The sequence below is a fragment of the Stegostoma tigrinum genome, chromosome 20, assembly GCF_030684315.1.
Source record: "Stegostoma tigrinum isolate sSteTig4 chromosome 20, sSteTig4.hap1, whole genome shotgun sequence".
Classification (NCBI taxonomy): Eukaryota; Metazoa; Chordata; class Chondrichthyes; order Orectolobiformes; family Stegostomatidae; genus Stegostoma; species Stegostoma tigrinum.
In genome coordinates, this window is record NC_081373.1 from 9,123,219 (window position 1) to 9,140,843 (window position 17,625).

Below are 17,625 nucleotides of genomic sequence, written 5' to 3' on the forward strand. Positions count from 1 at the left end.
GAAAATCCACCAAATCCTTCACACAATCAATGAGTGGTAACCGGTCTCCAAAACAGCTCAAAATGTGGCTCGTGCTGTCATCATATATTTAATTGTGGATGCCTTGCAAAGTTTGGAAGAAAGTAAGTTTATTTTTTTCTTTTTAAAAATGTAAGATGTAAACGATTCTGACAGGCTGGTTTGGAGCAGCTCCCAACTGCCCAATGAACATGCGGCAAAAATGTCATCTGCTCCCATTCTCCGAGGGTCTTCCAGAAGCAAACGGAGTACAGAATCCAGAAGCAAACGACTCTTTGCACCGATCTCTGGAAAATGTGTGTTACTCAGATTACTTCCTAGTTCCTGCCACCTTGCATTCCTTTATGTGTCCCAACCAGGTCGTTATAAAAACAAAGACTCAAAATCAGAAAGTACTGGGAAAACACAGCAGGTCTGGCAGCATCTGTGGTGAGAAATCAGTCCAGTGACCTTTCTCCAGAACCGCTAAAATCACAGCTACTTCGAAACAGACGAGAATTAACAGTGGAAGGAGCCAATAAGACTTTGTTCTTGGGGAACCTTAACGATCTCGTCCCCGAAGAGAGCGGCACGCTAATACCAACGAGATGACAGGCCTTTTCAATAAAAAAAGGTCTTTTTAAGATATCGCTGACAATGTCAACCCCACCCCCCAAAAAAATTGAAAACGTGCTGTTACTATTTGAAACGAGTGTCCACAGCAATTCGGGAAAGAAATGTGGATGAGAGTGTAACATAATGAACGAGCATTGGCTTCGACCGCAGTGGAGCTAGACTGAACCCGCGGGCTCCAGGAGTTTCTAGTTTCTCCCGGGCAAACTCGCAGGCGCAAGTCCCCTTTTGCATCATGCCTAGCTTTCCCGAAAACGTGTTTGAGGTTTGAGGGATCAAGAATCACCGACCACACCGTGGTTGCACCAGAGGAAGTAGCATTGGCCCTTCTACGAGTTGCTGTCTCCTTTCCGTTACGTTGCCTTGTCATCTTTCAAGCACAATTGGCTGGATATCCGCTCCGATTATTGACAGCACAGTCGCCCATTTTATGATGCTTTCAAACAAGACTATAAATGGCCCTTCAAAGAAACAGCCATACTAAAGTTACAGGTGGAAGTTAACGTAGGCCACATGTAGTAACCAAATATTTGACTATTTCAAAGTATTTTCTTTAAAATATACATCCATGTATATATTTCTGTTCTTAATGAAACTTTTAAAAAAAGTTTGATGAACGCTGTTACAAAGCTGTTGTCATGAGTTCACTTTGATAGAGGCGAAGTAAACCATGAGAGATCGGGTTAGTTCCTGACTGCCCATTTCTTCAGATCACTTTCTACCCGACCCATGCAATCATAGTCATTCCTCGTTTCGGCTCAAACAGAACACGCAACAGAAAATTAGCACACGTCGAAATTAGAACAAGGTTATTATATCAATTTGCTCATTTGTAATATTTCATGCACCAGAATACATGTCGCGATCTTTACCTTGGTCTATAAACATCGTTAACAAACTGGACATCCGTTTGCTCTCCGTTTTCATAGCATCGCTTTTTAAAAATCATTTGAGTTCCTTCGTGAGTTTTTTTTCCTACAATTTATTGGTCCGCTCTGATTGAAATAGAATAAAGAGATTTTTATTTCGAAAAAAAAGTGGAGTAACTCAGGGCATTTGATTTTAAAGAGAGTAGGATTGTGTAAAGAAACATCGTAAGATGTGCGCTGAAAATTGACAGTTCTGTCCCCACTCTGTCGCGTAAGTACGCCGCACAGGCAAATTCAAACGCTCTGTTTGTTAAGATTTCGAAATTGAAAATTCTATTTTGTCTCTGAGAGGCTAAATTTTAGCTGTTGGCTCCTTGAACTTTTAAACGCCCTCACTAGTTTCTAAATGACTCTAACCAAAGGCTTCGAAATCCAAGAATGTTCTTCAGGATAATAACGAAAAGAACCAGAATGCTGAGAAAAAAAAGAGAATTAAAATATTTAATTGAAAGATTAAAAAGTTAATAAAGGCACAAATGTAGAATGCGATTCCTCTGAATCGTAAACTGAACTTTAGTTAATTCTTTCTGACGGACTAAACACGCGAAGTCCCATCATAAATTTTCTGGACTAACTATTATATCAGCGCGAATACTCACAGTTCAAGATAATACGTTTGTTTTGTTTTCAAACGACATATTTATGTTAACCTTGTTCACGGCTCAACAGTACCTGAATGATACTGTTGCAACCTGATCTACAACACTATGCCGTATCGAAATAACAGTCACGGATGTTTATTAATATTCATTAGTGAGTTCCAAAGACACCTCCTCTCCGTTTGCACCCTTTCTAAATATGTATCTGAGTCCAGATGTGCTGATCCGGAATGACAGCAAGTAATTACCTCTTTTAAAAGCTCAATTTATTCGTTTTAAAACATTGCTTCTCTCGAAGTCCTGGAGCTGAACAGAGAAATTGTGGGCTGGTTCGGGAACATCCAAATGCTTGAATAAATTATTTCTCCTTTCTGCTAGCCTGCAGTGTGGTCTGTAGGGAGATTGCGTGAGACATGTTGTAGTCAGTGAAACATAATCAATTTTTTTTCTGTTTAACTTATTTTTAGAAAAGACATTTCCTTTGTTAGAAACTAGCTGTTTCTGAATGGCCTATTTGTTCAGTGTCATGAACATAACTTGCTCATGATGTCTCTGATTATGTAGCTCGTACAGATCCTCGTAGAGTTTGTTTGTAACTTTATATCCCACAGGGTTTTATTTTTGGTTCTCGGAATAGCGAGTGAATAAAATAAATGATTAATGGACGTGAGTCCATTGATAATAATCGTCCTGTGAACAAATAGTGTCTCTTCAGGCCATCCCTTCGGTGCGATGTATGGTGATCATACAAGTTCCATGCTATCGGGTACTTTTGGTACATATTTTAAAAACCATAGATTGAATCCCATATGTCTAATATTTAGTCCATCGCGACCTGCGCCTTCCAGGCGCTTTTTTTAAACAGCTAGTATCCGATGGTTTAAACCAATGCAGGCATTAAGCGCAGCGCTGCTGTCCTGCTACGCTCCACACATAAAAAGCGCAAATTGTTTATCGCAAGCAATCTGCTTCACCTTCTAGTAAACATTTTCATTCAAATACAAGACATTGTCGTAACTATGATCCCGTGGTACTGTTTGAACTTACGCAAGCTTCTTCAAATTCAATATGAGTCTTTTGTTATTGTTTTTAAAAAGGCATTATCTGTCAGAGACATATTGTGGAACGCTGTACTCATGCATTCGGAATAGGCACGGGATCCAGCGAAAATTCGGCGGTCAACCATTTTCATCCTCTTGTCATTTTACCTTGGTTTACGATCATAAGCTTTCGGGGAAAAAAGAACTTTGTTCTTGTGTGAAAGTAGAGAATCTGGTGAAGTGTTTTAAAAATAAGCACGACACCACAGCAGAGAGAGTTAACGTTCCGACACTCTTTCTTAATGAATAATAGATTATCCGTGTACTCGTCTTAACCGACAGACGTGTTAAATGTTTCCTTACCTGCTGATGCATTTATGTGTATCATTCTACTCCCCACCATTCTAAATCGGAACATGGTCTTATTGGTGGTAGCCGCTGTGGGGGTTGGGGGGGGGGGTGGTGTTGGTGTTGGTGGTGGGAGATTTCTTTTGTTTCCGAACCTTGTTTATTTTAGGATGTATTAAGTTGTGGTCTGCCAGCGAGGTATTGCATCATGGAAAAAAAAAATGGCTTGAGTCTCGATTTCTCCATTTAAAGACAAAAGCTGGGTGCCTGCACTAACAGTCTGGAGTGGGAGTGCTGGGAAGTGAGTGGAAGCTTTAATCTAAACAAGATATTGTTGATGGCGAGCGGATGGGGATTATCAAGCTGTCTTCTGCCGGAGTCTCAGTAGCATCCAAGCATTTCGCAGTGGCGCCGCGCTGTGTGACAGGTGTAGCGTTTCTCTTTGCTTCGTTGCTCCCCTCTCTGAGCCAGGTAAAACATGCATACATGTAAATGCCTCAGGGATGCCTGGAAACACAAGGAATCTGCGCTGTCCTGTTGAAGAAATGATCTGTCACAAGCCTCAGTATTGGGAGAGAAATCAAACTGAACCGCAATGAACGGTATCTTGAGTCAAATCGCTTTATTCACATTTTTTAAGCATGTTTATTGCTTAGCGACCGGATTGTATAACATAAAACAGTATAGTGTAAAGTTGGGAAGTAGCAATCGGAACGAACACTTTATGTAACAAGATTGAATGGCTGGAAATAGGTTAAGACAAAATGCAGTTAATTCATCTGAATACACTCGCCTTTACTATAAGGCTACTGTGTGCATAGCTCTGATACTGAGTGGGCATTAGGCAAAAAGGTTAAGGGTGCATATCAATCAGATTTGGGTTACTGAGCTAGTATTCCGACAGGTTGCTTCTGAAAGGCCTGTGTATTACTGGCCAAAACAAACAGACAGGATGCAGAAATAACCAGGACGTGAGTGAATTGCAGGAAAGCAATTTGGACTTATAAACCACTTACAATTGTATAGTTTTCTTTAGAAATGTTACACATTTGAAAGTGACTTTACTTGTGTAAGATCATCCTACAATGCAATTCTGACTACTTTTTAGTTTTAATCTGACCCGACGAAACGAGTGCCTTCCTTTAAGTACACACAATGAATATAATCTTAAAAACGGGATTCTTTCTCCATGTGTGTACCTAACGCCCTTAAGATGGGCTTATGGGGGTAGGCCCAGAGAAACAAAAAGATAGCGAAGGTTTCTTGGTGAGCTTGCCATTTTATAAACACGCAGAGATGATTGTTAATGATATTTTTTCTTCCAAAAAAAAAGAGACGGAGTGACAATCGTCACCTAGATTTGGGGAAGAGGTTGTGAGGGTTGGAGGTAGAGGCCGAGGCTGCAGGCGAACAGGGAGAGACCTAAATGCCTTGACTTGCTACAAATCCAAACAAAAGACCCAAGGGTTGAATTCGGAAGTTTATGAAAACGGAATAAGAGTCTTTCCCTCGCGGTTTAGACTTTGACAGCCAGCTATATTCGCGTGACAACGAGAAATGCAGTCATTTTCTCAGCGAAAGCCGCCCTGTGATTTATGATTCGCTGGCGATTACGAGGCAGGGCGAGCACTTGTTTATACAGCCTGAAAAAGGGTGGTGGGGGCGGGGGGGAGAGGAGGTTGGGGATGAGGAGAGTGAGTCAGGGAGAGAGAAGTAAAGTCTATTAAAGGCCCCGGATGCTCAAGTATCCGTAGTATAAACAACCAGTATTTTAAACATCTTCAGTCATGTTGTTTGGACAGATGAGTTTAAGGGGAATAGGGCTGGCAAGTTATTGAAAGGGATGGCCTTCCACGAGCTTTCAGAGAGAGAGAGAGAGAGACCCCTTTAACACCGCAAGCTTGGATCAGTCTATTTATTTACTGTCCCGCGGTTCCTAACGCACCTGGGTGCCGATTGCAGAGATGATATTTAGGACGTCCTGCCGGTTTTAGTCGACGTTTTACTTTACAAATGGTTGCATTTCCTACATCCTTCCTCGCTTAGCATCCTACCAGGGAGTCTGGCAATGGAAAGACAGGAAAAGAAGGAAACTATTTAGCGCTTAAATTTAATCGTGGTTGATCGGTGTGTAGGCTCCATACTCTTCTGATCCTTATTGCTTTGGTCAACACAAAGTATCAATCATACTTTCTTTTAATTAACAATGGATCCAGCGCTGTGTTGGGTTTTAAGCCTCAACGACACTGCGGTTAATAGGAACGTTTGTTAATTTTCCACCTCAAAAGCCAGGCACTAATTTCAGGCGATGCCCGTTAATCATGAGCTGCTAACAAACCCGAGGCGCTCAAATAGAAGTACAGAGTCTCTGTGCTTAAAGACTTGGAGTCAAACCCCAGTTGGAAAAGTTTCAGACTGAGCCCATCAGCTCATTCCCTGCTCTTGAATCTTCGCGTGGACAAATGTATACCTTGGTAGCATTTAAATCCACCAGAAACAGAGAGCGCAATATTATTGTCTGCCGGAAGCTGGAGAATTTGTGCAAGAGCGCAGGAGAATTAAATTAGGCCTCCGGAAGCTCCATTACCATGGTTCTAGTAAACACACCAAATTTGCCGTTTCTCTGAAGGCTATTTCTCCACTAGACTATTAAGAGGGAGTATAAATTTAGCAGGATGCCTGGGCGCATTTGACGATCGCTTTATCTGCAGCCCTCGCTATCTTTTATTTTGAAAGGGATGTCTAAAGGTCGCTTAACTGCTCCCTCTTTAACTCCCGTCCCTCTAAATTATCTGGAGGGTCTCGGTAATCTCCGACCATTCGACAGTTGCTGCAGAGCGGAAAGTCAGCGCCCCGATAGTGTCAGATCCTATCGGCCGACACCGCCGGCGCTGTTTGCTGTCGGAATTTTAATTGGGAGAGATGGGTGCCTTTCACTTGATAAGGTATTAATAAACCAGAGATGATAGACTTTGTACAGACAATAGAGATTGTACAATATTGATACGCTTCTTAGCAGTTTGCCCTCCAGTTTGGTGAACTAAGAAATGGTAATAATTTGTACCGAGGAAAGGTGTTTTTAATTATATAAATGGCACAGACAATAATCATAATTTTTAATAAACTCAAATTTCGAACTCATATATTGGATAATTTTTATTTCAGAATTTTTCTGCATTAGAATTTGACATCGCTATTGAGAGACACCCAATTAAGTGTTAATTTAAACGGAGAAACAGAGACAAAACGGTACAAGTTATCACGTAAAAATTGCTACACATGGATTGCTACTTACATTGGGCAGGTTTTATTTGCATCAGTGCGAACGAATAGATGAAAATATCAAGTGTGTTCAAACCTGAAATGCGTGGTTAAACATGTCAGCAAATTACCATATTATTTTCAAATAAATGCTGGAAATGCCCAACGCTTTACATTTAAAATGCTTCGGAAATGGAAGTAATCGTCAGGCGAGCTGGTACAACCAAAAACGCGGTGTTGTAAAAATATAGTTGGGCGTTGCAGTGGTAGCGTTTCCCTATTGTATAGATAAATGCGGATGAACTGAAGATTTCATTGAGGAAATAATAAAGGATCGTTGAAACAACACATAGCGATGGGCTGAATGGTCGCTGGCTTCTTCATATGTAAGGATGACTCTCCCTATTCCATTCTCTGTTTAAATCCTGAAGAAAATCTGATTTTTTTTCTTGTGGCTCGCGAGCAGCTTCCAACGGAATCAAAATGCGCATTTATTGCCAAAATAGTGGATGCTAGTCAGGCATCGAGCATCGGGACGTGAGTCCTGTATAAAATTACAAAAGTTACATTTTAAATGTGTTATAACTTGCAAGTCTGACAGCGAAAGTACCAACAATCATTTCAATGATTTAATTACCTGCCAATTTACAGGGAGATCTGAGAAAGGCATATGGGTTGGTGAAATGTAATTTTCCCCTGAAATTAATAGGAAACTGTGCAGCCATCCCTCGTCAGAAAGTCATGATTAAATCATATCTCTTGTTTGATATGAGAGTTGAACTAGGTTCAAGTACGTTCAAATGATTGCTTTCCATTCTCTCGTTTCCAAGTAAATAACCGAAGGGCCATGTAATAGCATAAATTCTGTTCTAATGTCTTGCCACATGCTTTGTTATGTGGCAAGACATTAGATGCAAAATTGTACGGCGAGTGAAATAAATTTTCATCACTTCTTAAAAATATATGCCTTAAAATGCAGCGATGATCACAGCCAGATATCCCATCTTCTTTAATTTCAAACTCATCAGTATAATATCACTTTGCTGCGTATTAACCAAAAGGCGGCAAAGCTTTAGGAGGTAAATTAAGTGAATAAATTTTCACTCATGCGTTATCGACATTCAATTAGGAGGAACCGCGAGGCCAGTTCGATCTTGTTTCGCTGGGAGTTTGCCCAAAATATGAGGCTGCAAGTTCTTGGTTCTGTTTAAGCGCTGGAGCTGAGGAGGCACGGATCCGACGTGACGGCAAGTCAGTTCACTCTCGCTTTTGAAACGTTAACTTTATTTCTCTCTCTCTCCGCAAATGCTGTCGGGCCTGCTGAGTTTATCCAGCAAACCCGGCTTTTTATTTCACTCCCCGCACCTGGCGAGTTTGCAGTCGGCGCGAAGCAGACGATACAGTTCGCATCTCAAGTTTAACAACAAATCACAAGTGAAAACAACTAAAGCAAAGCCGACAATGCGGAGATAAGAAATAACGGAGTTGTCCCAAAAAGAACTCATGATGTGGATATAATTATTGGTGAAATGGAACGTAATGGGTAAATTATTGATTCAATCATACCGTTATTCAAGTTTTCCGATTTTGTGTTCCTTAAAATGTTCACCTCTATAATATCACCTTCCTCCCGATGGCAAAAGATTGCAATTTTGCTGTCTGAGATCCGCAAGATTGTTAAGATTCGCTAGCAACACGAATGCATTCATTCTCATATTTTCCCAGCAGATTTAACACGGTATTGCCGGTTTCAACCGAGAAGTAAGTAGTTATGTTGTGTTAATTCGCCTGAAGAGAAACCCCTCGACTCGAATTAATTTCACTGAGCGCTAGTTTAATGAAATCACTTATCTCGGTCGTGACACCCAGCGCGTTCGTTTTCACATCGAAAAGGGTGCCGATCAGATTCCAGGGTAATGAGTACTCCACTCGCCAGCCAATATCTGCAGTGATCTACGTCTGATTTCAGCGCTCTTGAAAAGTAAAGTGAGATGCGGAAACCAAGAACGTAAACCAGGGAAAGAGAGAAAAATACAGATGAGTTGTTTCGGAGTTTAGGTGAGGTACGGCAATGCAACACTTGTAAATTGCTAAGTTCAATAGACCAGCGTGTTCCACCTCCCAGAATAAATTCAGCCTCTGTTTTGTTTTAGTTTAGATATTCATGCCGTTTATTGCGTCATTATAGATGGAAGTTAAATATAATAGGAGGGAGATCAAAGCAATTGTAACCAGGCCGTGGCAAAATTATTTGGTGATTGATATTTCTTATATTTAAGCTACGCCACTGTTCAAAACTAGCGGTTGCAGCTGAGATAACGCTAATCTCGAGATTTCAAGGGCAGTAGAATATAAACAGTTATACGAAGCTCGACGGTGGCTGTTATGAATGAAGTGGACAGAGCGTGTTATGTAATGGGTGCTTTAAGTGACACTTCCGTTGTCTTTGAAAAACGGGACTTTTATTGATCTGTGATTGCGCTGTAACTGTACTTAACCAATGACAAAGTTCCCCCCTTTTTTTGTTAATCTTTACCAATTTCAGTAAAACCACTTTTGTCAGTGTTAAAACCCCCGAGAACTGAAGATTGAAAGTGCCTATAACCCACAGGTGGGACAATGAAGGACATCTGGCCGCGATCCCCCGATTTCAGCAGCTCCTCCCCAAACCCGCAACCCCCAATATTATTGGCTTGAATGGAACCCCGTAACAGAGTTGCAATTTCCAACATGCGTGTCATGTTATAGCATGTAGAAAGTGTTATGTGTCCTGTACAGCTATATAGATTCGACCACTCTGTACATCCTACATTTCAGTAAATTAAACGGCAGAGCGAAATCCTTATCTCTGGTAAGGCGATCAGGTGGAAGTACCGAGAGGCGGAAAAATAAATTGGAAAGGGGCTAATTTTCCCAAGTTAATTTAGCAAATTCTTTTGTTATTATATTTGCACATGTCTCTTTTTAATTTTGTGAAGCATTTTGCTAATTCCCTTATTTTTGAGGGACGATTTAACTGCGCATAAAATTTTATGTACAGGTTCCTTGTGTTAATGTCCCTTGTATCAATGTCCAATGTATCGCCATCCATTGTATCACTATCGATCATATCTCTGTTCCTTGAGTCGCTGTCCACTCGTATACCATAAAGTTATGAACTATTTAACTCACTCCAGGCCTAAGGATCAAAACAAGGCGTATAGGCATAAGTGTGGTTACAGAAATGATCAATTCATATACTTCTTATTTCTCGATTCGAATACGGATTGTTAAATGTACAAAAAAAAGTAGACTGACAGACAATAGGGAAAATAACATTCCCTCTGTCACTTTCTATTGCATAGTTTCTGATACAGTACAATGTTAGTATGGGCAGATTCGGAGCAAAATGGGGGTTTATATACTGTTATATTATAATCTGTAAGCACTTACTTTATGGAATTGATTATTATGTTTCATAATGATAGTTTTTATTATAATACATTCTGAAGATGTATTATCATTAAAGAAACCGTAATCTCTTAATTGGCGGAATGAAGAAATATGTGTCTTTGCGGTTCCAGTTATCTCCAGATATGCACATATTTACATAATATAACAAAGATAGTTTCTTCACTGTTAAATTCACTTCAAGAGAATAAATGTTAGAAAAACCAAACTGATTGACTGTTTACATCTTCGATCTTTTCTATATAAATAATAATCACATGCACGATTATGTGATTATCTTACTTTATTTATCGACAATAATTATTTTGCGGTATACTCAAATACTGGTTTGTAATATTTAGCTGGTGTGTATGCAATTAGTACACTTTAGGTAACTGTCGGAATGAAAATAAGTTAAAGGATTTTAAAAATGCTACTGTGACCATCGCCGAATGTGAGAACACATGCATGTTGAAACTGGATGTGCGAAAGTATATGGGTTGGTTTTGTTTAAAATTTTATATTCCCTTTCCTTAAAAAAGAATCCCCATCTGCCATCACATAACGTCAATCATATTCGAAGACTAAAAAATATACAATTTTGAATTTCATTCTGCATTTCTTTACCCCTTGAGTAAACCATAACGCAGTTTCTGCATTACGAAGAAGAGTCACTGGACCGCCAAAAGTTAACTGTGTCTCTCTGTCCACAGATGCTGCCAGGCCTGCAGAGTTCCTCCAGCAATTGTTGATGTTATGTGAAAGCTAGATGTGCTCAAGATTGTTTAATGATTTATATTTCCTTTTCTTTAAAAAGAAATGCAGTAAACACCGATCAAATCAATGTAAGAGCTAAAAACAAAACTCCAGCAGGAACATAGGAACAAGAGTAGGCCATTCAGCCCCTCGATCCTGTTCTGCTCTTCAATGAGATCATGGCTGATCTGTGGCCTAACTCGAGATACCGGCTTTTAACACGTATCCGGTTAACAAAAATTGCCTATCTCGGATCTATCTACATCACATCGATCATATCAAAGCAAAGACTAAAACAAACTGCAATTCGTTTTGCTTGAATTCACCCCTCACGCTAATCGCATCAAAGCAAAGACTAAAAGTTCTGAAGGGCCACTGGACTCAAAATGTTAACTCTGCTTTCTCGTCACAGATGCAGCCAGACATGCTAATTTTGCCCAGCAATTTATATTTATTAGTTCGGATCTTTAGCATCTACAGTTCTTTATGTTAGTACAATTTGGAATTGCCTTCTAGATTAATGCACCACTTACACCAATGGCATCAAAGCAAATACTTTTAAAAATTTGGAATGCTTTCTGCAATCGTACTGAAACAAAGATTGAAAAACAATATCATTTGGAGTTCTCTTATGCATTAATTCACCTATCCCATCAATCGTAACGACTCAAAACCTAAAAAAGAGAATTTCTTTCTGCATTAATTTAGCCTTTGTTTCAATCATACCATCGCAAGGTTTAAAAAATACATAATTTGGAATTGCTTTCTGCATTAAATCACCTTTCGCCGAATCGTATCAAAGCAAAGACTAAAAATTTCATTATGAATTGCTTTATGCATTAGTTCACCTCTCAAATCAATCGTATGAAAGCAAAGAGTATAAAAATACTTAATTTGGAATTGATTTCTGCCCTAATTTTCTGCATAGCGCCCGAACAAGAAAGACATCAGTCAGCTTCAGCTTCTGGCGGGAACGCGCTCTTCTCCCCCGGCCTGGGGCTCGTGTCCGCGCCCCGGCGGCCGCACGTGACACACGGCCAACCAATGGGAGATTGCTCCTTACCTGTCCCGCCCACCCAACCGGCCTCCATGGAATCTCCGGCTCCTGGGAGCCAATGACGCGTGTTGGGCACGCCCCCCGGGCACTGCTGTGACGTCACCCGCATCCCCCAGGGGTGGCCGAACAGCAACAAAACTGCACTCGAAGTCTCTGCAGTTTGGAAGCTATTGGCTGCAGCAAAAAGAAATCCCACCTAATCCACTTTAGTTGCATGTCAGTTTTACAAGAGAGGGAGGGAAAAAATTGTGCAATTAAAGGGAGCTTGAAATCTTTTTATTTTCGGTTGCAATTTAGGTGGGCGAAGAAAAGGCTGCTGGATTTTCCTTTTTTCTTGGCAAAAGAGAGATTAAACTGGCGGGTTTATAATTAATCCCCCACGCTTCTTGCCCGATGATGCTTCCAAGCCCGGTCACGTCGACGCCATTCTCGGTCAAAGATATTCTGAATCTGGAGCAGCAAACGCGCCAGCAAGTGGCCCACCATTTACAACAGGATTTATCGTCTCAGTTCCAGCCGCCGCCGCCGCCTTCGTGCATGCACGCCGCGGGGGAAGCCTCCAGTTTTTCGGACGGGGAAGAGAAAATTCCCTTTTTGAACTCTCTGTCAGTACAAGACAGTCAGGGGGATCCGAGCCTTTCCCCCGAGCTTTACGTTCACGCAGGACTGAGGAGCCCGTGTGAAACCAAATTGGACGAGGAGATCCTACGAGACGAGAGCACGAGTAAGTAACTAATCGTCTAAATTCTAGAAAGAGATGAACCGGAGGTCAAATATTGCAAAATCTGCAGCATTGAAATGTATTTATGTTAACTTCTAAAAATGTTTTGCGAAGGCGTATATAAATATGTATATATGTAAACAAACACAAAAATGCTGGACAATCTTTCATACTGATTTCACGAATCAGGTGCTCAACATTATACCCGGGCGTAATTTATATTATGTGAAAGGGACACTACAGCATTGAAAAATACCTTTAAAATTAATTTTCGAGTGACCCGGAGATAAAATGAGTTTTCCAGGTGGCCGGAAGAATGGATTTTATTTAATGCTCTACAATAATCGGTTCTGACACCAAGACCACGGGAACCACATTTCAATTCAGAAACCCAAATATACTTAGTCTATTTCTAGGAACTGTGCCGGGGTCTCTGAGTCATTTATCCTGCTGTAAATTGTTCACACTTCCTTTAATGTAATTCCCATGTTTCAGTTGTTTTGCAGTCTGCAGTGTCTTCTTAGTTTTGTTTTAGTACGTTTGAACAGTTCGAAAGAACTCCACAACTATGTATCCTATTTTAGGCCTGTGGACAGGGTGAGTACTGCCATCATTAGCAAAAGCGTTACTTATCAAAATGGATAGAGAAGTATTTAAATCATAGCGTACATTGGTCTGTGCTTCCGTATTTTCATACATTTCAAACAGGTTCAGTTGAAACAAACTTTGCCGAGATCATTCAAAAATCTGGAAGAATGAAGCACTTTAATCGGACACTTTTTTTTAAAAAAAGGTGACAAGTGGTGACCGTCATTTAGGCCAGATAGATCTTGAAAACAGATATTAACTGGCACAAACGATAAAAAAAATTACTGTGAATTCACACATACATAGTGCTTTTATTTAATTTTTCGGTAAATGAAGTTGGCGCCTCATGATTGTGGAATTAAACAGCTCGACAAAAGGCGTGATATTTTCGCCTTTAATTTAAATTCAATATAATTTAATCTAAGAATTGAGCTGCATGAGGCTGAATTCCCTCGCTCACAAAAATTGTTACAATTGCCTCTTCAATCTGCCCGGTTTAATATCGACTCGAAAGAAATATTCACACCAATGCCCCGGGATTCATTGAATTGGTCAGAGTCGTGTGCATCTGGTTATTGCTGGAAATTGCATTTCTTGTTGCAAACCGTGTCATTAATGGCTCGGTCTTATTTCTGCAGAAAACTACTCCATTAAGAAGTGCCCAGAGAGCGAGGACAATAAGACAGAGGATGGTGAACGGCCGAAACAGAAGCAGAGAAGGAAACCCCGTGTGCTTTTCTCCCAGGCCCAGGTGTTTGAACTGGAGAGAAGGTTCAAGCAGCAGAGATACCTGTCTGCCCCCGAGAGGGAGCACCTGGCCAGCACTCTCAAACTGACCTCCACTCAGGTCAAGATCTGGTTCCAGAACAGGCGCTACAAGTGCAAGCGGCAACGTCAAGACAAATCATTGGAGATCGCGGGCCACCATCACCCGCCGCCTCCCAGACGAGTGGCGGTCCCCGTGTTGGTCCGGGACGGCAAACCGTGCATAGCAGGATCCCAGAGTTACAGCAGCCCTTACAGCGTCGGCGCCAACGCTTACGCCTACAACGGCTACCCCAGCTCGTACGGCAGCTACGGCGGCGCCCCGGCCTACAACGCCAACTATAGCTGCACCTACACCAGCATCCCGTCGCTGCCGCCTTCCACGGCGTCCAATGCCTTCATGAACGTGGACCTCAGTAACGTGAACGGCACGGTACAGACGCAGTCTCACCAAGGATCCTCTGTGCCCGCATGCCAAGGGACTCTGCAGGGCATCCGAGCCTGGTAAGGTGCCATGTGAGACCAGAACTGTTGGCTGTTTTCACTGGCCCTGAATTTTTTTTTACCTTAGGTCAATTCAGAAATCAAAGAAAGGTTATTTTGAAGGAACAAAAAGATTACTATTATGGTTCCCTTTCAGGAATCCCGCTTGGACAATCCCAATTCATTTCAGATTCCTTTGGAATGTCTCTGCCAAATATTACACTCTGTTTTGTATATTCTCTCCTAACCCTTGTGATTTCACCCTTTCTCGTTCGATTTACCTTCAAGACCGACAGGGATGGAGCACAGACCATCCTCCGGACTCTACTGTTCACAATTGCGTTGTTCGGCAGCACAAAAGTAAATACCCCAAAAGGGGTATTAGGAAGAGCAGCAGAGAGAGATAAAGGAGAAAAGAGACACCTTCACATCTCGTCTGTAGGTTTGGGAGTTATTTTTGAAAAAACAAAATACGAAAACAGTGTTGGATATGCTTCAGGAATCCTCATAATTCTAAAAGAGGAGATATTTGGAGAAAAGACTACGAATAATATAACATAAACTCCGAAAAGCACCAGAGATACTAGCGGGTCAGGCAGCGCCTGGTAAAACTCATTTTCTCTCTCTCTCTCTCTTTCTTCCTCTCTCTCCCACCAGGCCTGTTGCTTAACTTAATCTGTATTCCATAGCCGATTGACAGCATCCGCAGTATTTTGCATTTTCGGCCTGCTACAAACGTTGTGTTGACTCATTCTGGGAGACGGGGCTCGTGTTTAAAAGGCCAGCAATTTCTGCCCCTCCCGAGCTCCTCTTTATGAACTGAAGCAGTTTGATTGAAATAGACCACCTCAGTCGGCAGCTAAGAGATGCTGCTATGCCAGTTAAGTCAATTTGTAAAGCAGGTAAAGTACAACAGAAAACAGAGTATTTTTTTAAATGAACCTTCATGGGTCACGTTTGCTGAAACCAGTCTTTTTTTTTAAAGAAAAGCCTATAATTTGTACATGTTGTACACTAGGTTTAAATTTTCAAACTGCAGTGGGTTGGGGTAGCGGTATTATTGACATAACTGCCAAACTACCCTTCCCCAATATTAGTATTAGTTCGAACCGACCCTTTCACAGCGGAATTCCGTTTTTGAAGTCACACTTGAAGAATCAGGGATTCGCCTCAAACACCTTCCTTATGAAGTCTGCGCATAATTTAAACATTTAGCAGCATTGCTAAAGCAAAGGATCCACGAGCTGTGAGTTAGAACTCCTTTTCAGGTGGATCAGAAAATAAATAAACATAAACAGAACTTTGGCCAAAAAATGTCTCATGTACATACCGAGCAATTCTCAGAAAACCTTTCACTTTAATTTGTACCATAGCTGCGAGTGTTAACATTTCAGTGGCGTGTATAAAGTTATGTATATAGCAAAGCTTATTGTTCGTGAAGGATTCCCTCTACCCCGTCCCCAGCTTGTATAATACTCTGCTATTCGAAAAAGAAACGCTGGAATACACTAAGCGGAGTTATCACAAAAAATGAATAAATGTTGAGGTGCAATATGTACATATCTGAGTCCCTGGTGTACTTGTTTTGAAGCTATTATTTTCGATGGACGCCTGTGTTAGCGTAATTCCACTTAAGTGATTGTTTAGATATTAGCAAAATGCTGTCAGTCCTTAAAGAAAATACGTTTTGATTAAAGCGTAACTCTACTTGAACCATTTGTATCTACGATGCTGGGGAGTGGAGAAAAAAAGTAACCGATAACTAATTCCGACTCACAGTATGGCCTTGCGAGTTATTAAGAGGCCATGCTGTTCGGATATGTTGAATTTTATTCGTTTTGGAGCGCTCGTGTAATGAGACGCCAGGTTGGGAATAAAACGCGTTTAACCAGGCCAAAAGCCGTTGCCTGAAATTTCTGAACAAAGTAGCGATAGCATCAAACATATCGCAGCCGTGTTAAGTGACAGTTTTGACTTGAAGGTGAGAAGCAACTTCTGGAGTAATAAAAAGAATAGTTTTGTTTCAGAAAGAGAGAGAGAAATCAGCGCACGAAGCTTAATTCTATCAGGATATGAAACACAGTAATGAAATGTTTATTCAAACGCTGTGTTAAACCGCCCAAAAAGCTGCCTTTGTGAGACCGTGTCCTTTGCTCAATTGCCTCGTACAGAGAGGTGGAAAGGCCAGCGCCTGCCACGCTCGACGTGAATTGTTCATGTGCCAAGCGCCGTGAAAGAGAAAGTTATTATATAGAAAAAACCTTTTGAGAGGTGTGATTAGAAGCACTAAGTACATTGAAAGAATGTCCGAGTTAGGCTCCGAGGTACCTACAATGGCTTTCATAAGTTTCGGGAACAAAAGGTGGGGTGTCGGAGGTTTCGCACGTAGAGACAAAACCCTAAAGTTCCGAGATTGACATTTGTAAATATGCCCCCATTTAATAGGCTGATTAATAGAACGATGCCCAAATTCTGTTTGCTTTTTCTCGCCCCAATCCCGCCTCTCCATCTTAACGTTTTTTTTGTTCGCGGTGAAAGGCGCTTGATTATGGAGGGGTGTGGGGTGGTGGGGGGGGGGGGGGGGGAGAACTTGCAGTCTGAAGGGCCAGTGAACATAAGATTCAGCAGGAGGCAGCCTGGCCGAAAGAGGCTTATTATTCTTGCAAGTTTAGCAACCTGTGCTGGCATATTTCACATGGCTGTAAGTTTTTTTTTAAGCGCAGTTACATTACAGAGAAGCAAAGAAATAGGAGGGACCCAACCACTTCAATAGGTGCGTAATGTTTACAGAGTATGATAAATTGACACTGTGCATAAATATAGCACAGTCTTTACTTTTATTCAAACCATTATACAATGCCTGCTTTACTGAATCCAACCCCTGAGGGAGGGGAGAGAATCCCTGTTGTCTCAGGATCTATCGCGTGCTGTTCATGAAATAAAATTGAAGGCGATAGTGAGAAAGTGGGGAATGTCATATCCTCGTAAACCGCTTGTAATGCCCCACAGACACGGCTCT

General features: G+C 41.2%; 1 protein-coding gene and 2 long non-coding RNA genes across 8 annotated transcripts; 1 reads left to right on the forward strand and 2 right to left on the reverse strand.

Moving 5' to 3' along the window:
* Positions 1 to 229: 229 nt before the first annotated feature.
* Positions 230 to 3,709, reverse strand: LOC125462018 (uncharacterized). Its single transcript, XR_007249586.2, has 5 exons — positions 3,562 to 3,709; positions 2,407 to 2,549; positions 1,503 to 1,625; positions 917 to 1,091; positions 230 to 305 (listed from the first exon to the last, which is right to left on the reverse strand). It is a non-coding gene; the product is annotated as an uncharacterized LOC125462018 (long non-coding RNA).
* A 127-nt stretch (positions 3,710 to 3,836) lies between these two features.
* nkx2.3 (NK2 homeobox 3) lies at positions 3,837 to 16,383 on the forward strand. 5 transcript variants are annotated; one of them, XM_048551490.2, is made up of 4 exons: positions 3,837 to 4,148; positions 7,937 to 8,058; positions 12,347 to 12,773; positions 13,997 to 16,383. In XM_048551490.2, exons 3-4 carry the CDS (start codon positions 12,443 to 12,445, stop codon positions 14,629 to 14,631), a joined length of 966 nt encoding a protein of 321 aa, XP_048407447.1. In that variant the 5' UTR covers positions 3,837 to 4,148; positions 7,937 to 8,058; positions 12,347 to 12,442; the 3' UTR covers positions 14,632 to 16,383. The 5 variants fall into 5 exon arrangements, with proteins under 5 accessions (XP_048407447.1, XP_048407445.1, XP_048407446.1 ...); XM_048551489.2 differs by lacking the exon at positions 3,837 to 4,148 and adding an exon at positions 6,346 to 6,491; XM_048551488.2 differs by lacking the exon at positions 7,937 to 8,058.
* On the reverse strand, positions 6,663 to 11,977 carry LOC125462019 (uncharacterized). Of its 2 annotated transcripts, none has more exons than XR_007249588.2 (3): positions 11,841 to 11,977; positions 8,374 to 8,780; positions 6,663 to 7,351 (listed from the first exon to the last, which is right to left on the reverse strand). It is a non-coding gene; the product is annotated as an uncharacterized LOC125462019 (long non-coding RNA). The 2 variants fall into 2 exon arrangements; XR_007249587.2 differs by lacking the exon at positions 11,841 to 11,977 and adding an exon at positions 10,864 to 11,632.
* Positions 16,384 to 17,625: the final 1,242 nt, after the last annotated feature.

What these genes read in the sequence shown, in the direction of transcription:
- nkx2.3 (XM_048551490.2), top strand. Translation starts at nt 12,443, where the DNA reads ATGATGCTTCCAAGCCCGGTCACGTCGACGCCATTCTCGGTCAAAGAT. An exon ending in CCTACGAGACGAGAGCACGA is followed by an intron (nt 12,774 to 13,996) that starts GTAAGTAACTAA and finishes TTATTTCTGCAG; the next exon opens with AAAACTACTCCATTAAGAAG.